The sequence below is a fragment of the Bos mutus genome, unplaced genomic scaffold (assembly GCF_027580195.1).
Source record: "Bos mutus isolate GX-2022 unplaced genomic scaffold, NWIPB_WYAK_1.1 CTG419, whole genome shotgun sequence".
Lineage (NCBI taxonomy): Eukaryota > Metazoa > Chordata > Mammalia > Artiodactyla > Bovidae > Bos > Bos mutus.
Window position 1 is genome coordinate 124018 of NW_027219905.1, and position 22769 is coordinate 146786.

At 39.9% G+C, this 22769-nt stretch overlaps 1 protein-coding gene across 2 annotated transcripts; it reads right to left on the minus strand.

The window, feature by feature from the left end:
* LOC138987010 (ankyrin repeat domain-containing protein 26-like) lies at positions 1-22683 on the minus strand. 2 transcript variants are annotated; one of them, XR_011463509.1, is made up of 8 exons: positions 19717-22683; positions 18888-18975; positions 14884-15090; positions 12193-12307; positions 11860-12033; positions 6759-6864; positions 5132-5269; positions 5-3152 (listed from the first exon to the last, which is right to left on the minus strand). XR_011463509.1 is itself a non-coding variant. In XM_070366987.1 (7 exons), exons 2-6 carry the CDS (start codon positions 18944-18946, stop codon positions 6763-6765), a joined length of 657 nt encoding a protein of 218 aa, XP_070223088.1. In that variant the 5' UTR covers positions 18947-18975; positions 19717-22683; the 3' UTR covers positions 1-3152; positions 6759-6762. The 2 variants fall into 2 exon arrangements, 1 of the variants encoding a protein (XP_070223088.1); XM_070366987.1 differs by lacking the exon at positions 5132-5269 and having other exon boundaries at positions 1-3152.
* Between the last annotated feature and the right edge of the window lie 86 nt (positions 22684-22769).

Below are 22769 nucleotides of genomic sequence, written 5' to 3' on the forward strand. Positions count from 1 at the left end.
TCACATCGGGAAAGAAAAAACAAATGAAAAAAATCAAGTAACCACAATGACTAACTTTTCAATATGGAAGAATTTACATGTCAGTTTCACATGTATAACAGAGAATTGACATGGTAATTTAACACCTATAAATACTGAAATTAATAAAGTTTCCTGAAAATAACATGGAATGTACATGTTGCTGGAGATATTTTTAAAAGAAAAAATATCTTCCACAGAAATTTTATAAACTCTGGTGGTAATTTTTTTTCCTTATGATTTTATAATAACAAGTAGTCTATATAAGAAAAAAGCATAAATCATGATTTCATTCATTTAATGTATGTAATTACCCATTATTTGCTGACATTTGGAAAAAAGAAATCAGAATCTCTAGAGGAAAAAATATAGTTCTACATTTCTTCTTTTAGATTGTTGCAGCTGAAAATTTTCTCAATGAAGAGAGATTAAGAATTTCATTTACAAAATTATAAATTATAATTTTAGTAAAAAGAATAGATAAAATGCTTATTTGTTTCCTCTTTATTTTCAGAAAGATTTAAAACACCCACCAAGGTTATAGCAAACAGTAAGATAAATTAGGTAAGTACATTAAGTGTCTAGCGTCGGACACGACTGAGCGACTGAACTGAACTGAAGTTAGAAACCACAAGAAACAGAAGGGCCAAAAATTCTTAATTCATAATACGTCTCCGAAGGCCTAAAACAGGGCTCATTTTGAATTGTCTCTAAATGAAAGTTTTACTAGGTTAAATAGAAGACATCACTTCATTAATTTCAAAGTGAGAATTTCTTTAAAATGAGAAATCACTTCAAATTTAAATGAACTTCCAGAAGGAACTATGTTCAAAAAACATATATACACACACAAGTGTAAACAAATCACGTTGCTGTACACCTGAAACTTACACAATATTTTAAACTGACTACATGTCAACTGAAGGAAAAAACAAGAACCACCACCATCATCGAAAACAATCACCAAAAAAATAAGGAACACATTTTCTTTCAGTTTTTCATAAAAATCAGCTATATGTCATTCAAAAGTGTATGAGCATTGTTTTTTCATGACCTCACTTTCTCTTAAGTTGAAATTGAAATAATTTCTTGCATATTTATCATATAGAGTTCCTGGTCTGACTGACCCCCACTATTTCTGTTGTGTTTGTATAATAATCTGCCTCATCTTCACCCTCATTTCATCTTATATTCATCTTGTCTTTCTTAAAGGAATTCTTCCCCTTCATCCTCCTCCCCATTTTCCTATTCATCTAGTTGTTTTTCCTGAGCACTCTGTAATTCTTTTCTTTAATAAGGGCATACTTAGTATGCCAATCTTTATAAATCTGAATCATGCACATGTATGGCTCTTATTATCACACCATTTCGTATCGTGACTTTGAGGGCTTCTATTTCTGTGGTGGGATCCTTTTTGTCATCATAAGGATCAGGGGGATGGTATGTGAAAAAGTACAGGGAAAGAAGAGTTACAAACAGAACGACATCCCTTTGTACGACCGAGGCCTGCTACAGACTTGAGAAGTTTTGGAACAGGCTCAGGCGATGGGAAGGAAGGATGACAGATGCCCTCACACCAGGGTGATGGTTTGGGAAATGTTTCAACCACATCTTCAACATTACTATCAGAATTATTGTCCTGAGAGAAAGTTGTACTCTCTGGTCTCAAAATGCCACATTTTGTTTCTAGTACAGTGAAAACAGGAGAGAGTACATGAGAACATGTGTCATTTCAAATCAAGGAATAACACCAGGAGGACAGTCTTCAAATAACTTCCTGTTTCTCTTGGATTGCTGAGAAGCCTTCATTAGCTTTGTTAACTTTGGTTTCAGGACATGCTGGAAAAGAAAATAAGAGCTTGAAGAATATAACAAGTATCAACCTGAATAAAAAAATTATAACATCCCCCATTCCTCTATGATCTAACACAAAGAGCACAGGCTCTGGAGTCATTCAGAGGTGGATTCAAATCCCATTTCTGCCACTGACTGACCTGCTCATGGGGAAAGGATTATGACAGATGACATCAGAAGCCCCAGATGCTCCTCTCTTTACCCCTAATTGACTGCAATACAAATACTAGGACACCCACTAGATTACTTTCTCTACCAAAATGTTCTAGAGTAATAATTTATCCCCGGTAGTTTAGAGCACTATTGAAAAACTAAGACATTTAAATTAATTGCTATATTTTGAAATTTGCTTCCATGATTAATATATACATGGATTATCACTTGGGAAGGGAAATATGAAAGTTTAGGTTTTAGCAGAACCTTATTTAGATGGGCTAGAACTGCAAACAGGATAAGCTACTTCTGTTCTGTTTGTCAAACAGCTAGAGGCCAATGAAACAGGGGAAAAAATCAGCTCCTTCTAAGAAACAGGGAAAAAAAAACAAGGGTAAAGCAGTAGGGCAAGCATCATGAAGAAAGCCACAAACACTCTAAACAGAAAGCCATAAGCAAACACGTTCACAATAGAGGCAGAGAGAGATGGACTGAAAGAACAGACCCTGAAGAAATGTGTTCTGCAAGGAAAAATTAGGTTAACAGTAAATATTAAAAAAAAAAATTTTAAAAAGTAGAGGAGGAAGAAGGAAAAAGTGAGACATTCCTAGTCAAGAACAAACTTTACAGAAAAAAAAAAAGTATAATAAGGTATATGGAGAAACACATATATTTAGAATTTATATACAATAGTTCAGTAATATATCAGTATTCTTAAGGATATACTATGAGCAAAGCCTCTGTTTCATATAATTTTATTCATATATTTTCATGCATCTACACTGTTTTTCAAATTTTATGAAAATATCAACATCAGTTCAGTTCAGTTGCTCAGTTGTGTGTGACTCTTTGCGATCCCATGGTCTGAAGTATGCCAGGCTTTTGTTTCCATCACCAACTCCTGAAGGTTTTACAAATGCATGTCCATTGAGTTGGTGATGCCATTCAACCATCTCATCCTCTGTTGTCCCCGTCTCCTCCCGCCTTCAAACTTTCCCAGAATCGGTATTTGCCAATGAGTCGGTTCTTCACATAAGATGGCCAAAGTATTGGAGCTTCAGCTTCCACATCAGTCCTTGCAAGAATATTCAGGACTGATTTCCTTTAGGATGGACTGGTTGGATCTCCTTGCAGAAAGAAAGAAAAGGAAGATGAAGTAGTCTTGAGCTCAGGGCAGTACAGCTCCAATAACTAACTAGATTCAGCTTGGCATATGAAAACTCTCTCGAGCTTGCAAATCCTAGCTCTATAACCAACTGCACTTTGTTCCCGCAGGATTTGCTTCTCTTCAGTTCGCAGTCTTCCTCTACACAACTGGGATCTTACTGCCTGATTTCACAAGAGGATTAAGAGGATTTAATAAGATAATATACCCAGCAAATGCTTGCTGAAACAGTCAAAGAATGGAATAATTTGTTCTTGAACTTCATTGCTGGAACTACTTTCCAAGTAAAACCCGATGTGCGCTTTTTCATACGTTTAACATTCAGGTGTTGCATGAAACTGTTATTAATTCTGGTGATCAGCTGTTCTCTGTGGTTTGTAATATAGAGAATCTCAGCTCTGAAATAATGTGTACCTAAATTTATTTATAACATATGCATTCACTACATTAGAGAACATAATGATCCCCCATCATTGCAGCTAATCACACCAAGAGCTAATCACAATCAAGACCTGGCCTGGACCACTACTCTTCCTTCTCTACCTGCTCAGACTCTGAACCAGCAGATCTTTCTGACAATGATGCTTAATCTCCATGTCCCTCTCCAGTTCACTTGAAGACACATCCCTACTCTTACAGTGGACACTGGCAAGCTCTAGACAGGGCTTACCTCTCTCAATTCCGTATCTCAAAAAAACTATCTCAAATACTTGAGATTTAGGGATTTCTGCTGAAATGGGTTCCTTATGGGGCAGATTCTGAAAACATTTAAGGTAGAGGCGGATAGGAATCCATTGGAAGATTTTCATTATTCCAGGAAACAGATCCCATGAGGGGCCAAGCATAATTAGGGAATCTCAGGCAAGCTGGCACCCACTACTCTGGGAAGGATGACAGGGAACCTGTGACCTAAGAAAAGGTGCCCCCACAGGACAGAAAGCCACCTTGAGGTTCAAGTCTAGATACAAAGGAGAAAGGGAAGTCCGCTCAATCCCTGCAGGAGCACTTGACCCTCTCTGACAGCCTAAAATGGTCCCCCCCCCGACATCTGCTAGCAGAAAAGATAAATAAGAGCCTCAAGGGCACCTCATCGTGAAGATCTAGGCCTACACGTGGGCTCCACATAAGGTCTCTGACTGAGGGGGAAGCTAGGCAGCCCAGCTGCCCGAACTGGGTGCTGGTGCTTTGCAACAGTGACTGAGCGACAAGCGTATGTATGAACACAAAGGAGCTCTCACTCTGAAGTCTACGTGTGCATCACCTTAAAGTTCCGGAGCAAAGGTCAATCGTGAGCCCACTACAGGATGAGTTTTTTTTTTTTCCTTTTAAAATGATTTTATTAAAGGTCTTTATAGAGCCACATCCAGACTCCAGATCCACCTGCCAAGCAGACCCTGTCAAGACCAGCTGTAGCAGCAGTGCTGCAGCAGTAGAATCAATGCAAGCAACAGAATGGTGAGAAGGAACTGTTTTTCCCCTCAAATGACTTGTGCAAGAGGACTGTCTCATTGATCTTAGGGAATCTACTGGGTTCTTGGAAAATTCAAGCGGAAGTGTATAGAGAGGCAAGTCCTCCAGGAAAAACACAGGATTTGCTGCTGAACTAAATATTTCAAAACCCAAGGAACTAGTTAGAAATATCACAAGTGTGACAGTGTTCATACCCCATACTGAGAGGTCACACTTGGAATGAAATGGCTAATGTCAACCTTTCTAAGGATCAAGGTCTACATGTCCTGAGATAAAGCACTCTGAGCCCACAGCCAAGAGTCACTAAGTGGCCTTTGCTTGGCTTTCAGCTCTTGAGGGGGAACATCTCACCACCTTTCTCCAAACTGCCTGCACCAAACTGGAACTCTCACTGGTCACGTAGCAAGTAACAGTTAAAATTATTTTTGGCTGCAGTTTAGTGAGAACTGGCATTTTAATGTGAACACTTACATATTAAAACCACTAATAACAGCATATTCTTCTGCAGTCCATCCAAAAACATCTTGAGAAAAGATGTCAACACCTTGCTGAAGAAGAAGTCTGACAACATTTGCTGATTCATACTTGACAGCAAGCATGAGGGCTGTTCTAAAACAACAGAGAGATGACTTCAGCCTCAGGAAGCTGAGTTAACTTACTTACACAGTTAATTTGATATGCTTCACCAAGTGAACGCCTTGCCCTTTCATGAAGAACTGACCATTTACAGGCTCAAGTGTTCATCTTTGTAAATTACCTCCAAGGCTAAAATGAAGGGACAGAAAAGAAGCCTCCTGTCCCACTGGGATGCCAGGCAGCAGCACTTCCTATTTCATAAGTCCCTGATGGGGACTTCCCTGGTGGGCCAGGGGGTAAGACTCCAGGCTCCCAATGCAGAGGGCCCAGGTTCCATCCCTGGTCATGGAAATGGATCCCATAGGCTGCAACTAAGAGTTCCCACAACTAGGACCCCATGCAGCCAAATAAATACATGTTTTTTAAAAATAATAATAAAGTCCTCGATGGACAAGAAACCATGCTGAGGTCACTTATCTGAGGCAGGTGACTATTTAAGGGATGAATTCCCCATTTCCTCCTTAGTCTGATATATTCAGCTTCAAAGTCAGCTAGAGGTTGACTAGGAAAGGCTACTTGCAGGATTAATTCAAAAATATTGATAATAATGGGAATATAAATAATCATGGTGGCAGTTAATGATGTGGACAAGCATGTGCTAGGCACTGAAAATGAAATACTATATATAAAATCTTTCTTACACACAGGCACCTTTGAAAGATGCATTACTATTTGCCTTTCATATTAGGAAACTTATTTGCTAATGATAAATAACCCTAATTGGTAGGAAACCTAGGAATTGAACCTAGTTTGAATCTAAAGCCCATCATTTTCATCTGTATTGTCCACCTCTGACTTGTCTTTGTTAAAACTTTTATCCAATCAAAGCTATCTTTCTTCCTTCTACCTGCATTAAAAATGAAAATATCAAAATGTACTAAAATGAGAAAGGATAAAACCTGATGAGTCCACAGGATCTGGTGACCATGAGTCATAATCACCTTTTTGTGGCTGTTGTTATTTAGTCGCTATGTTATATCTGACTCTTTTGAAACCTAATAACATCAGCATTCTTTAAACAAAGTAATTTAAAGCCAAGAGTTATCCAAAAGACAAAATCAAGTCTTTTAGGTTTACTATGCATCTTTTAAAAATACATACATATAAAGTAGAGGTTAAAGAATTCTTTTAAAAGAATTAAGAAACTCGATACTGTCATGAGGTAAACTAAAAAGCAGACTCCATATTGCATTAAACCAATAAAACTAATTTCAACTCCCTCAGCTATTACAAGATCAACCAAACAAACAGGTTGCATATGAGATCAGTCAATATTATAAAGGAATATGAATCCTGCTATACATTCTTGCTATATATTGTTCATGATTCCCAGTCAGAATAACTGACTTTCTACCTAAGTGATGATGTGTTGATCACAAATGAATCCTCTTATTCATTTAATCTGGATATTACCATCCTAGAACAGCACTAAGGGTTTTTAAAAGAAAAAGAACAACGGTACCTTTTCATCTTATCAACCGATGTATATTTGCTTCTTTCTTCACTAAAACCTCCACCATTTGCCCTCTTCTTTCATGTATAGCAAGTAACAGTGGTGTCAGATCATCCTGTAAAACAGGGAAAACCATTTCTAATGTACACAGTTAACCTATTTCTAAATTGAAATTAAAATCATGTAATAGATTCTCCGAACTTAAAAATAAAAACCAGAAAGTAAATGAAAGAGAGCCCCCTCCTCCTCATCACCCTGTGCATCTTCTTTCTTTTTAATCTGCTCCTTCTCTGGGCCTTCCCTGGTGGTCCAATGGCTAAGTGTTAAGCTCCCAATGCAGGGGGTGTGGGTATCATTTAGCTACTGTATCAATTGCATATTTTAGGGACAATGCTGAGGCAGAAATATATAATACTATCTGTAGCATGCATAACCTATCCAAGGATGACCATGAGTAAACTCAAAAGGTTTACAGACATTCCAGTGGGAATATTATTCTCTACATGAACATGCAAAGAGAAACATTTTCTTTTTTTCAAAAAATCAACTGTGGGAACCCTGTTTTACTGCTTTCTCAGAAAAGTCTCCTGGAATTTAATCTTACTCATTCTCTCTTCCTTGCTTGCTCTTTCCACTGCCCTTCCTTAAGTTAGACGTTCTGGCTGAGAGGTCAGCATTAGCTAGATGCTAACTGCATGCAGAATGAGCGCCCTCCCCACCTTCTCTTCAAAGACCCTTCTTGATGACTCTCATGTGATTACCTCCAGACCACCAGGAAGAAGCTTCCAAAATCCTAGAGTTCTGGTGTCTGTCTTGCTTTACTGCTCTTAGTTAAAGACTGCAACATAAAATTACCAATAAATACATGCTCAACATTTTCTCGGGGAGTTGCTCTTCCACCACATCTCCCTGAGCTGTCCCTTATAATCTTGTGTGTTTGTGAGAGTTACTCAGTGCAAAACCGCCACAATCAACTTAAAAAGTCTAATTTTAAAAATCAATCCCATTCTTAAGATATTTTTTTAAAACATGAAATCAACAATAGATTAATTAGATTGTCTTAAAAGCTTCAAATATTTATCAAAATAAACTATCAATCAAAAATTGGAAATTCAAATGCTTATGGATGGAAAGCTGATGACCTGATTAAGTGATAAAGTCAGATGAGACCGGTAATCCCAAAAACACATGTCCCAAGAAGGGGTGGCCTCTGCATGCAGACCAAACAGTAGGATGGGCTCAAGGGCATCCAGATTTGGTCCTTGGAGAAGCCTGAACTTCTGCATGAGCCTCCTAAATTTGAAATGTTGACTCAATGTGTGGAGGTAACTAAACATATCCAAGGGCCATGTTTGGTTTATGGCCCACTTTTGGTTTTATGTTTGCTGTTTCCAAACAGGTGGGTATAAAGCAAATATTTGTATGTGAAACCTTTCCTTTCTTTAGTATCATATGTTTCACAAAAAAAGTGGGTCCCAATATGTAATAAATATGGCTATTAAGACTCATAATTCAAGTAAACATAAATTCTTTTAAAAAGACTCATAATTCACAGTCAAGAATGTTTCCACTGCCTGTTGAAACTACAATCTATCTCTAGAATTCTTCTAGATTGTTAATCAAATGGATAATGAGTTTCCACGCCTGCTGGAAATAAATGCTTAAAACAATTCCCCTCTGTACTATTAACTAACTTCAGGGGTTTTAAAGCTCTCATCTGCTTATGCCAGGAATCAGCAATTCTAACAGATACACTGCAAGAGTCTGTCCTGCAGCTGACACCAAAAAAGGCTCATGAGTTACTATTACTGCAGTCAGGAAAACCCTGTTAGTAACAAACATCTATTGACCTAATGACCTGGATGGTAAGAGAAGGTGTAAAATCCTTAAAGGGTCAGACTCTACAAAGTGACTTCGCCATGAGGAAATCACTAAAGACTCTCAGAGTGTCACTGAATGAAGAGTGGTTGGAAGGAAAAGGAAAGCCCATAGATACTGCCAAAGATACTCCTTTTAATATCTCAAACACAGGGGCAGAGAAAAAGTCTGGCTAATGTTGTTGGAAAGGAGGGAGCTGATGGAAGTAGCTAGCATTGATCAAACTTCAGGAGACTACTTTCTTTTATGAAGGGTGTCATTTAGAAATTACATGTGTTCACTCCATAGTTATTCATCAAGGATTGGATAAGAATCTCAAGGGAATAGTTCTAAACGCACACGTCCAAGCGTTCCTCGATTTACTCAGTCAAAATCTTCAGGGAACAGCCTAGGCTTGTAAATTTTTTTAATAGTTAGTAGTACTAGTTTAGTTCCTAAGTCGTGTCCGACTCTTGAGACCTCATGGACTGTATCCCGCCAGGCTAAATCCGCCAGGCTCCTCTGTCCATGGGATTTTCCAGGCAAGAATACTGGAGTGGATTGCCAATTTTTTTAATATGTTTTCCCAAATAATTGTGGTTCACTGCTGGGCATACACATCGAGGAAACCAGAATTGAAAGAGACACGTGTACCCCAATGTTCATCGCAGCACTGTTTATAACAGCCAGAACATGGAAGCAACCTAGACGTCCGTCTACAGATGAACAGATAAGAAAGCCGTGGTACATATACACAATGGAATATTACTCAGCCATTAAAAAGAATACATTCGAATCAGTTCTAATTGGGTGGGTGAAACTGGAGCCTAGTATATACAGTGAGGTAAGCCAGAAAGAAAAACACCAATACAGTATACTAATGCATATATATGGAATTTAGAAAGATGGTAATGATAACCCTGTATGCGAGACAGCAAAAGAGACACAGATGTATAGAACAGTCTTTTGGACTCTGTGGGAGAGGGAGAGGGTGGGATGATTTGGGAGAATGGCATTGAAACATGTATAATATCATATATGAAACGAATTGCCAGTCCAGGTTCGATGCATAATACAGGATGCTTGGGGCTGGTGCACTGGGATGACTCAGAGGGATGGTACAGGGAGGGAGGTGGGAGGGGGGTTCAGGATGGGGAACATGTGTACACCTGTGGCAGATTCATGTTGATGTATGGCAAAACCAATACAATATTGTAAAGTAATTAGCCTCCAATTAAAATAAATATATATTTTTAAAAAAAGAATCTCAAGGGAATAGTTCTAAATGCACACGTCCAAGCATTCCTCGATTTACTCAGTCAAAATCTTCAGGGAACAGCCTAGGCTTGTAAATTTTTTCAATACGTTTTCCCAAATAATTGTGGTTCACCAGCAGAATATAGCTGGGACTTAATGCAGCAACCACTCCAGTCTCATCTCTTACTCACACGGCCAATTCCTTCTCTTACATGAAGGTTTGAATAAAAAAGAAAAGTGTAAGAGGCAAGAGTCATCAAAACTGCAATTTTTAAAAATTTCCTGGGTAAACAGTGGTAGAACAGGGACTAGTAAACCCAAAAGGCAACCTGATCTCATTATTTATAAACCCCTTACTTCCTTCCCATCAAGACATTCTAGATGGGAGAGCAGAGTCTAGACTCTTATCTAAGTGGATGGTTCTGCCAGAATAGGATAATAAATCAGTTAATTATTTGTTCTTCTCTCTTAATTCCCATTTAATCGCCACCTGTTCACTGCCAGTCTGTTCTGCTCAGAGTCTTCTTAAAACTGGCACCTAGGCAAGTTTACAATTCACTCACACTCTTTTTCAAAATAACAACTATTATTCCTGAAAACTGAAAAGCACCTCACAGAAATATATACACTGAAGGGAATAAAAAGCACAAACCAAAATCTTGGGACTTCCGTGGTGGTTCTGTGCCTGGGTCTCAGTGCTCCCAGTAAAGAGGGCCTGGGTTTGACCCCTGGTCAGGAAACTAGATCCTACATGCTGAAACTAAGCCCAGCACAGCCAAATAAATAAATGTTAAAATAAATAAACCCTCTTCTTGGCATTTCCCAACTGCCAAAATTCCAGCTCGATTTGCACTTTTCACCTGCCTGCTCCATTTCTTTCCTTTTACCCTCTTAAGACTTGGGCAGTGAGAGAGAAACCGTGTTTATAGAAACCATTTTTAATAAAATGGGAATTTGTCAACAGCAGTAAGATTTCTATTATGTTGTAAAATGCTTTCGTTATGTTTGAATTTTAAGACAAAGTCTACTGAGGCAAATTTTGCTTTACTGTGTTATTTTAGAGTGATTACAAAAAAAAAAAAAAAAACCTTAAGTTGGGGAAATTATTTGGAAAATGTTTTACCTCTAACAAGTGCAGTGTTATCACGAATACCGGCCATAAACACATAAAGGAATGCTTTACTCTCTAATGCTTGAGAAATATCAGGATTAAAGTGAAATCGTAGACAATTTGGTTTCTTCAAAATACTTTCACTCAGGGAAGGCTGGAGCTTCCAAACACGGAAAACTGAGGCCACCTGTGAGAGTGGAGGGAGTTCCTGGCGGGGCTGCAGAGGCTGGACTTCACATGCTTCCTGAAGAAAGAGCAGGAGGGGCAGCTCCCCATGCACAGCTGCCACCCTGCGGAGCAGCTCCCCAGGGCTGAGCGTGAAGACCCCGAGGGGTACCTGGTGAACCAAGTGGTCACCAGCACAAGAGAATGCCCTTGCTGGGTGTCAAACATGACCTGACCCGCCTGGCTGGATCTCAGAACCCGGGGTCCTGGAGGGCTCAGGGCTCCAGGCCTGCCTCCCAGGCCCACTTGCACTCACCCAGGCCTCCCTGCTGGGCACTGGGTCTCCTTCCTCCTCTGCCCACCCCTAGGGGCTCACATTCCCTGAGCCCCTGTAAACAGCCAGTGCCCACATCACTTCACTCCCCACAGGCCTTCATTTCCTGTGGGCTCAGAGCCTACCACCCACTCCCACGCACCTTCTAATGGGAAAGCCTTCCTTCTAAGGTAGAAGGGTGGGTGGCAGACAGAGCTCTGCCCTTTCTGGGGGTGCCGACATTTTTCATCCCCGCCCCTTGACTCGGGTTTGGAACTGTTTCCATGATAACAGGGCCTCATGGACACTATTCAGTTTCCCTATTTACATACTGTTGTAAATAAAACACATGTATATTAAAAAAATGATTCACAAATATTTGGTAAATAAAGTTAGGTGACCGATACCTTGTTCCTGGCTTCTATATAGGCGTCATAGGAAAGCAGCTTTGCTGCGAGTGATAGATTCTGGCAAAAGACAGCGTAGCGGAGAGCGGTGTTGCCACAGACATCCATGACATTTGGGTCAGCACCATGCTCCAGCAGAAGAGTCGCACACTCCTCCTCTTGGCATTCTATGGCCTGTTAGTGTTGTGGCAAGAAACAAGAGTGTGAATTCTAGGAATTCAAAGTAAACAGGCCACAAGCTTCACCAGTTTGCTATATTTCAATGAGATAAATTCACTTTTAGTCTCAGGAAATCACACCCATCTCATGTGGACACAGTTCGCTGCTCCATACCTTCATCAGCGCTGTCCTCTTTTCATTGTCACAGAGGCTAAGCAGGCATTTTCTCTCCAGGAGGAGAGTTACCACTGCTGAACGGCCATTGGCACAGGCCAAGTGGAGCTCAGTCCTACAAAAGCAAGAGCAGTTTTTAGGAAACTCTAGTGTTACTGTTTCAAAGCAAACAATCGTTCCTGTGATTGAAAACATTCAATAGCATGCTATTCCTATCACTTTAAAACAAATATTTCGTTTTCTTCTGGAGTAAGAACAGTCTATATTTGCTTTAGCTCTTCTTACCACAGTAATGAAAGAACCATCTACTTGAATAGAACGAGCGTGACCTTGAGATTCAGCTCAACTTGGGTTTGTATTTGACTTTCACTCTGTCCCTCATTAGCCATTGCTCAGCCTCTCTGTGCCTCAATTTCCTCATCAACAGAATGGAGAGGGAGTAGTAGTTATTTCACAGGACAGCACTGTGATGCTTACATGAGAGCCATGCAAAGGGTGCAGAACCGTTCCTGGCACAGACAACAGCTCAGTAACTGTTAGGTCATATTATCATATTTATTACTAGTACTACTAGTTTACAAGGACAACATCTCAATGAAGTCAAAGGATATGACACATCCTTTGCAGATATATTTTGAGGATTACAGACAGCATTGTACTTCGATGATTCTAATATCCTCATTTTCTCACATTTTAACACCTCTGACATTGGAATGAAATTTATAATTCACAATGTCTGTACAACTATAATTAGTAGCATTTTTGTTTGTTCCTTGCTTATTTTTCCTGTTGGTCTAATTATCATTAGGTCTTTTTGCTTAAGGTTGCTGTTTTGAAAGCATTGATGATGCATATTATATATTATTATATATTACAGGTACACAACATAGTGATTCTCAATTGTTATAGATTATACTCTATTTAAAGTTATTATAAAATATTGCCTATATTCCTTATGGTGTACATATATCCTGGTAGCTTGCAGGATTTTAGTTACCCCACCAAGAATCTAACCCTGGGCCCACAGCAGTGAGTCTTAACCACTGGACCGCCAAGCAACTCCCAAGATTCCCTTGACTTATGAAAGGGCTGAAAGTTGTCAGAAGATATCAATCCTCAAAAAAAATTCTAAAAAAAAATTGAAAGTGACAAATTATTTTTAATCTCTGCTACATCCCTATTAGTGTCAAAAAGACCAGCCCTGTCTACTAATCTGACTTGTCTATAGGCAGCTTGATCGACAGAGAGTTTTAATTTTTTGTGTGTTGTTAAAATGCTAATTCAACCTCCAGATTTCCTTCTTTTTTTTTTGGTTTTTTTTTTTTGTGCTGAAATCCTGGAAACTCCATTATTTCAAAAAAAGAATTTTGAAATAATTCTTATCGAGGTCTTTGGGGTGGGAGGGAGGCTCACCAGGAAGGGGATATATGTATACTTAGAACTGATTTATGATTGTATACAGCAGAAAACAACACAACATTGTAAAGCAATTATTCTCCAATTAAAAAAAATTAAGATTAAGAAACAATAGAAATAGAAAAAAAAAAGGTCTCTGTCAGCAGAAAAAAACTGTGTAAATAGGAATTTGAGTTTTCTTCTGGTACTTTTCTCACTGTGCATATTTAAAATGTTTGATCCACACTCCATCTGAAACTTTTTGGTGAGATAAAAATCTAGTTACTTTTCTCTTTTATCAGGTTATTTCTCCATCATCTACACACAATTTATCTTTTCTAACAGAAAATGTCACCAGTATCAAGTTCTAAAGCTTTACATACATTTGGGTGTTTGGGCATTTTCTATTCTGTTCCATTCATTTGTCTATCCCCCTTTCAGTTGTTAGTAAATGAAGACATTGTGGGCACTTACAGCACATTTTGATATCAAGAAGGGCAAGTCTTAAGTCTACCATGTAAAATTTTAATTTCATCACAATTAAAGGCAGCATAGATAACCCAAAATTTAAAATCACAATACATTGATTTGGTTTAAGTATAGAAAGACCATACATCCTAAGAAAATGTCTTCCTATTCAAGGACACAGCCAGCTTCCTACTTCAAACCTGTCTTCTAAGGTCCTTCAGCAAAGAACATATATACCTAACTGTACACTGATATAAAACGGATATTGAATTGGAGCTGAAGAATTTTTAATCCAGAAGTTGACCTATCATGGGAATTATTTTGCTCACTAGGCAGTTTTCTGTAATATATAACCTTACAGAATAAAAATGTATACATTAAAAATAAGACGCTGACAACATCAGAAATCTGTCCACTGCCATGATCCACAATAGGCGATCCATGAAGAAGTGTTTTCATAAATCACATGAGAAAAAATGTGAGAGCCAGGAGGTTCCAGAAGATTTCTTGAAGGCTACAGAACTTGAGAGCTCTTACTCATGAGTACATCATGCTAACCCATGCAAAGAAAAAGGAGGAAGAAGACAGAAAAAACAGATGCTATTCATATTTCATTTCATTTCTGTGACTACTGACATTCAGTTAAATGACTTCAAAACGATCAGCAAAGTGCCCCCCATGAGGGGAATTACAAGTGGGTCTGAAATCAGCTAAGGCTTTTTGCTGCCTATAAAGTCTTTGGGGTGCTGGATCCCAGGAAGGTGTCCAAGAGCCTTGGAGGGGAAACTCACAGGAGGGACCCCTACCAGGCCCTTCCACCCCGCTTACCTGTTCATCTTGTCCCTGTCGTTCAGGCCATTCTTTCCGAGCAACAGAACCTGCAGCACTTTGGCTACTTTGCCTATACTGGCAGCTTTGTGGATCTTTCCAAGGTCCTCGTTTCGGATGCAGTTCCCGGGCTGGAAGTTGATTCTATGACTGCTCTCTCTCACCGGGTTGATGGAGGAGCCAAAGGGTGAAATGCCCTTCTTACTCCTGAAGCCAAAAATCTTCTTTGTCACAGAGCCTACAAGCTCCAACCACACCTCACCTCCCCCTCAGCTCTTCAGAGTCTCCTAAACCCAACACAAGCACTACAGGTAAACCAGAGCAGTTTACAGCTCTGCTGTTTACAGCAGTTTACAGTTTACAGCAGTTTACAGTTTACAGCAGTTTACAGCAGCTGCCACCACCTCCCAGCTGGGAAGTTCAACGGTTTAGAATCTTTCATCCCAGAATGATCGTTGCTAAGCAACACCTCAAAACACACTGCCCATGCGCACAGGGGCTTGGTGGGCCAGCCTGACAAGTGTGCATGTGCAAGAACTGTAAGTTCATTTTCTGAAAGAAACAAACAATATCAATAAACCCTTACCTAAACTAAGAAGGAAAAACAGGAAACTGAAATAAACACAGAAGTCAAAGCAGCATTAAAACTATATAACTGTCAAAATAACTATACTACCCAAAGCAATCTACAGATTCAATGCTGCTGCTGCTGCTAAGTCACTTCAGTCATGTCTGACTCTGTGCGACCCCATAGATGGCAGCCCACCAGGCTCCCCTTCCTGGGATTCTCCAGGCAAGAACACTGGAGTGGGTAGCCATTTCCTTCTCCAATGCATGAAAGTGAAAAGTGAAACTGAAGTCGCTCAGTCATGTCCAACCCTCAGCGACCCCATGGACTGCAGCCTTCCAGGCTTCTCTGTCCATGGGATTTTCCAGGCAAGAGTACTGCAGTAGGGTGCCACTGCCTTCTCTGCAGATTCAGTGCATTTTCTATCAAATTGCCAATGGCATTTTTCACAGAACTAGAACAAAACTTTTACAGTGTGTAATGGAAACAGAAGACCCCAAATAGCCAAGGCAATCTTGAGAAAGAAAAGCAAGAGCTGACAGAATCAGGTACCCCAACCTCAGCCTACTCTGCAAGTTTCAGTAATCAAAACACTGGACCTAGCACAAAAACAGAAATATACTGAATGATTAATGGAACAAGAGAGAAAGTTCAGAGAGAAACCTACGCACCTATGGTCAATTAATCTAGGATAAAGGAGGCAAGACTGTACAAAGGAGCAAAGCACCCTCTTCAATAAGTGGTGCTGAGAAAACTCAACAGCTACAGGTATAAGAAGGAAATTAGAACACTCCCTAACATCATACACAAAAATAAACTCGAAATGGACTAAAGACCTAAATATAAGGACAGGCCCTAAAAAACTCTTAGAGGAGAATATAGGCACAACACTCTCTGACGTAAATTAAGGCAGTATCTTTTTTCATCCACCTCTTAGAATAATGACTATTAAAAACGGAAATAAGCAAATGGGATCTAATTAAACTCAAAAGCTTTGGCACAGCGCAGGAAATCATAAACAAGACAGACAACAGCCCACATAATGGGCAACACTATTTGCAAATGATGCAACTGACAAGGGAGTAATCTCCAACATATTCAAACAGCTCAAAGAGCTCAATATCAAAAAACAAACAACCTGATCACAAAATGCGTGTAGGCTCTAAATATACATTTCTGTAAGGAACACCCACAGACAACCAAAACGCACATGAAAGGATGCTCAAGAAGGATGCTCTGCATCACTAATTATTAGAGAAATGCAGAAATACTACAACGAGGTATCGTTTCACGCCAATCAGAATAGCCACCATCAAAAAATCGACAAACAATAAATGCTGGAAAGAGTGTGGAGAAAAGGGAACTCTCCTACACTGCGTATGGAATGCAACTAGGACATGGAAGCAACCTAGATGCCCATCAGCAGATGAATGGATAAGAAAGCTGTGGTACATATACACAATGGAGTATTACTCAACCATTAAAAAGAATACATTTGAATCAGTTCTAATGAGGTGGATGAAACTGGAGCCTATTATACAGAGTGAAGTAAGCCAGAAAGAAAAACACCAATACAGTATACTAACACATATATATGGAATTTAGAAAGATGGTACCAATAACCCTGTGTACGAGACAGCAAAAGAGACACTGATGTATAGAACAGTCTTTTGGACTCTTTGGGAGAGGGAGAGGGTGGGAAGATTTGGGAGAATGGCATTGAAACATGTAAAATATCATGTATGAAACGAGTTGCCAGGCCAGGTTCAATGCACAATACTGGATGCTTGGGGCTAGCGCACTGGGACAACCCAGAGGGATGGTATGGGGAGGGAGGAGGAAGGAGGGTTCAGGATGGGGAACACATGTATACCTGTGGCGGATTCATTTTGATACTTGGCAAAACTAATACAATTTTGTAAAGTTTAAAAATAAAATAAAATTGCAGTTGGAAAAAAAAATGCATTTTAAGACAAAAAAAAAAAGGAATGCAACTAGGTACACCCACTGTTGGGAGCTCTATGAGGTTTCTTTAAAAACTAACTATAAACTTGCCATATGATTCAGCAATCCCAGTCCTGGGCATGTATCTGGGGAAAACCATAATTCAAATAGGTACATGCACCCCAATGTTCACTGCAGAACTACTGACAATAGCCAGGACATGGAAGCAACCTAAGTGTCCATCACCAGAAGAATGGATAAAGAAGATGCAGTGTACACACACACACACACACCCCACACACAAGAATGAAATAATGCCATTTGCAGCAACACAAAAGGATCTCAAAATTACAATACTAAGTGAAGTCACTCAGAGAGGAACAAATATCACATCCCTTACATGTGGAATCTAATCAAAATAAGCTTATTTACAAAACAGAAACCAACTCACAGATCTCAAAATCAAATTAAGGTTATGAAAGGGGAAACATAAAGGGAGGGATAAATTAGGAGATTGGGGTTAAAACATAGACACTATTTTCCAGTAGTGATGTACAGATATGAGAGTTGGACCATAAAGAAGGCTGATGGCCAAAGAATTGACGCTTTTAAACCATGGTGTTGGAGGAGACTGGCGAGAGTCCTTGGACTGCAAAGAGATTAAACCAGTCAATCCTAAAGGAAATCAATCCTGAATATTCATTGGAAGGACTGATGCTGAGTGTGAAGCTCCAATACTTCGGCCACCTGATGTGAAGAGACGATTCATCAGAGGAGAGCCTGATGCTGGGAAAGATTGAAGGCAGGACGACAAAGGGGACAACAGAGGATGAGATGGTTGGAGAGCATCACTGACTCAATGGACATGAATTTGAGCTAACTCCACAAGACAGTGGAGGACAGAGGAGTCTGGTGGGCTGCAGTCCATTGGTCGCAGAGTCGGACGTGACTGAGTGACTAACGCTTTCACTTTGAATATGGAAAACGTAATAGTGCTGGGTTTTAAATATGCCTTAAAGTAAGTTAGGTGCAGACAAAACACTTAGGATCAAAAGTACTACTGCTTAAAAGTAGTATAAATATATGTAAAATTAGTATTTTTAAAATACCATATCAATTTTCATCATACACACAAAAAGATTTCCCCTTAATAAAGACCTTCTCATCATGTTTAATGGGAAACAACTAAACAGTCCAGAAACAGTCCAAATTTTTACCATTTATCTTTCAGATCATATATTTTTTTCTTCAAAACTTGTACAGATTCAACCCATCTGTAGATCCTAGAGGAGACACCTCATAGGACTCAGATTCAAATTCAGCAGCAGCTGGAAAGAAAAAGGATTACATTCTTTATCTCAAATACTTGAGTTCAGTATTAGTTAAAAATAAAAAAAGAAACAAAACAAACTTGAGCTATTTCTAAATGTTCCGAAAAATGAAACATATCTATAGATGACAGGAAACAAAATACAAGATTACAATTATACACTCTGCCCTTGGTCCCACATGTGGCTGAGTATCAGAGCTTCTGGTTTTCTCATTCTTCATTCATTTCTCAATAACTATGTGCAAAGGTGCTGTGACAAACACTGGAATTACAAGATGAAGGTGACCCAGTCCACCCTAAAAAATGATATCCCATAAACTGGAACAACAGACAAACAGGCAATTTCCATACAGAGTCATAAATACTAAGATACAAAGGATGGCACAAGGAACACTCAGAAGGGACAGCCAGCTTTGTGTCAATCCTGTCAGCTTTTTGGTGGAGGTGCTGTGGAAGCAGATACCTGAAGGACAGGAAAAAGACAGGAGGGGAGGGAAAGCACGTACAAAGACCGGAGGTGGGAACCCCACCTGTGGGATCCTACAGTCTGTCTGGTTAGATGCAGAGCTGAGGGGCAGAGGAGGGTGGTAAAGAGAGAAGGCCGACTACATTGGCAGGACCCATACTGAGGTGGTGGTAGAGAGAGAAGGCCGACTACGTTGGCAGGACCCATACTGAGGTGGGTGGTAGAGAGAGAAGGCCGACTACGTTGGCAGGACCCACACTGAGGTGGGTGGCTGGAATTCTTCCTGAGGGCAAAAGATAAACCAGTGACAAAACCAACGACTGAGAAATTTAAGGTCACACCCCAAGTGACAGTGACAGAGGTAACTGCTTGAGTCTGGGTTTCCTAGCCTAACGACCACCAGACACTTGACAAGTTGATACACTCCATGTTTTCTGAGAACAGTGTCAGGGTGCAGGTGCATAGTTCTACAGGGATGGCAGAAGCAGAGGCAGGATATAGCCAGGAACAAAAAGAAATACATACTGTTGTGATGACTGTAGCTCTGTAGCATAGTCTGAAGTCAGGCAGGATGATTCCTCCAGTTCCATTCTTCTTTCTCAAGATTGCTTTGACTGCACTCAGCTTTCTTTCTGGTCCAACTCTCACATCCATACATGACTACTGGAAAAATCATAGCCTTGACTAGACGGACCTTTGTTGACAAAGTAATTTCTCCGCTTTTTAACCTGCTGTCTAGGTTGGTCATAACTTTCCTCCAAGGAGTAAGCGTCTTTTCATTTCATCGCTGCAATCACCATCTGCAGTGATTTTGGAGCCCGAAAAAAATAGTGTCTATCCACTGTTTCCCCATCTATTTGCCATGAAGTAATGGGACTGGATGCCATGATCTTAGTTTTCTGAAATGTTGAGTTTTGAGCCAACTTTTTCACTCTCCTCTTTCATCAAGAGGCTCTTTAGTTCTTTACTTTCTGCCATAAGGCTGGTGTCATCTGCATATCTTAGGTTATTGATATTTCTCCCGGCAATCTTGATTCCAGATTGTGCTTCTTCCAGGCCAGTGCTTCTCGTGATGTACTCTGCATATAAGTTAAATAATCATGGTGACAATATACAGCCGTGACATACTCCTTTTCCTATTTGGAACCAGTCTGTTGTTCCAAGTCCAGTTCTAACTGTTCCTTCCTGTCCTGCATACAGGTTTCTCAAGAGGCAGGTCAGGTGATCTGCTATTCCCATCTCTTTCAGAATTTTCCACAATTTATTGTGATCCACACAAAGGCTTTGTCATACTCAATAAAGCAGAAATAGATGTTTTTCTGGAACTCTCTTGCTTTTTCCATGATCCAGCGGATGTTGGCAATTTGATCTCTGGTTCCTCTGCCTTTTCTAAAACCAGCTTGAACATCTGGAAGTTCACGGTTCATGTATTGCTGAAGCTTGGCTTGGAGAATATTGAGCATTACTTTACTAGTGTGTGCTGCTGCTGCTGCTGCTGTGTCGCTTCAGTCATGTCTGACTCTGTGCGACCCCACAGATGGTAGACCAGGCTGCTCTGTCCCTGGGGTTCTCCAGGCAAGAATATTGGAGTGGGTTGCCATTTCCTTCTCCAGAGCATTCATGCATGCTAAGTCGCTTCAGTTGTGTCTGACTCTGTGCGACCCTATGGATAGCAGCCCTTCAGGCTCCACTGTCCACAGGATTTTCCAGGCAAGAATATCGGAGTAGGTTGCCATTTCCTTCTCCCTTACTAGCATGTGAGATGAGTGCAATTGTGTAGTAGTTTGAGCATTCTTTGGCATTGCCTCTCTTTGGGATTGGAATGAAAACTGACCCTTTCCAGTCCTGTGGCCACTGCTGAGTTTTCCAAATTAGCTGACATACTGAGTGCAGCACTTTCACAGAATCATCTTTTAGGATTTGAAAGAGCTCAACTGGAATTCCATCATCTCCAAGCTTTGTATAACTGCTCAGCAAGATATTTTTTAGAAATTTAAATTAAAAGGTTATAAGTAAAATAGTAATTAAAGATCTACTCTTGTATAAGAAAATAACAAAAAAATCTTAACCTAGAGCAGAAATTAATCTTCTGACTTAGGATCACAAGTTGGTTTAATTCATTAAAAGGGTTTCTCTTATGATTCCTTCAAATGAAAAAAAACCCCATACGTCATTAGTGTTTAGGTGCCAGTCGTTCACTTATGCTTAGGGGTAGAAAAACTGCAGTGGGTGCAGTAGAGCTTGGAAATGATAATGAAGCACAGCCAAAGTGAAATCAATTAGAAAGTAAGCCAGACATCTGAATGTATACTTTCAGTTACTAGGCAATAAGATTCTATTTCTAAATGAGTTTAAATGCAGCTTTTCAAGAAAATTTAAGAGTTTAATCAATATCTCTTAAAAATGAGAAATCTAGGACCAAAAAAGATCACAACATTTCTGTGTCCTTGATTACCACAAAAGTCACTGATGGCTTTTACTTAGTGTGCCTAAGTCAAATAAACAGCTCAGAAGTTCACCAAATTAAAAACAAGAATCACTTATCAGAAATCTGAAACTCAAAGCAAAAAGATAATAGAACTGCCCTTAGTCAAATAAGTCTCAAAGCTGTTATGTAAAGGGCATGGAATTGAGGTAGAAACCACTATACTTGCTCTTGGAGTAAGATTTCATTTGAACACTAAAGTATTATAGAAATTTCTAACACAAGGGGACTCCAGGACTGGCCTGCTAAGAGTGCTGAGTAAAGATCTGTTCTGCTGTTTCTCCACCTCAAGTTTGATGCTCATCTGCCAGCCTCTCATTAGTCCCAGGGAAGATGGAAAACACCAATTTCATTCATGTTTCCCCAAATGATTGGAATTTTTTAAGTTGCCATATAGTAAATGGAATTCCCATTAAACTGTTTGAACACTGAAAACACAGAGCAGCAGACCTACTATAATCAATGATAGTTGTAACCTTGTTCGAAAGAAGTACACATGTGTCTGGGACTCCTCAGTAACAAGTCACAGTTGGGAGGGAGAGAAAGGGCATCAGAGAGAAAGGGAGGTGGCCTCACAGTGACACCTGCTGCCTCTGGGACAAACCTGCCTCCAGGAAACAGGTCAGGATGAAGAAACACACCATCCCACAAAGCCACGTTCAAGTGCTTCCTCTCACCACCCTTGTACATACGTTTCTCTCATGACCTCAGAGAAATTAAGCATTTGGCTCTGAGGAATCACCTAGAGCCACAATCTCGAAGGGAGGATGAGAAAGTCAATGGGTGAGACTGAAGAGAGCTAAAACAGCCCCAGAAACAATTACAAGCATCCCCTGCTTTTCCAAAGTTCATTCAAAGTCACTTACTTCTATGAAGGCCTATGTCAGCAACTGTTTTTGATTAAAAAAAAAAAATGTGAAGAGAATTTTTCATTTCAAAAGGCAAAATGTCAAAACAGCATTCAGTGTATGTCTTAACAGTGAGAGGCATCGTGTTCCCCAAGCAGGGAGACTGGCCCCACCGAGCTCCTTCCCCGGAAGCCCCACCCCACATCCCAGCAGCAAGTCTCCACAGCCCTGAACCCTCTCTGTGG

Coding starts and splice junctions, on each gene's coding strand:
- LOC138987010 (XM_070366987.1), bottom strand. CDS start 18,946: ATGAAGAATGAGAAAACCAGAAGCTCTGATACTCAGCCACATGTGGGA. Junction 15,091..18,887: donor CATGTGGGACCAAGGGCAGA/GTGTATAATTGT, acceptor TTTTGGCTTCAG/GAGTAAGAAGGGCATTTCAC. Junction 12,034..12,192: donor AGAGGACAGCGCTGATGAAG/GTATGGAGCAGC, acceptor CAACACTAACAG/GCCATAGAATGCCAAGAGGA.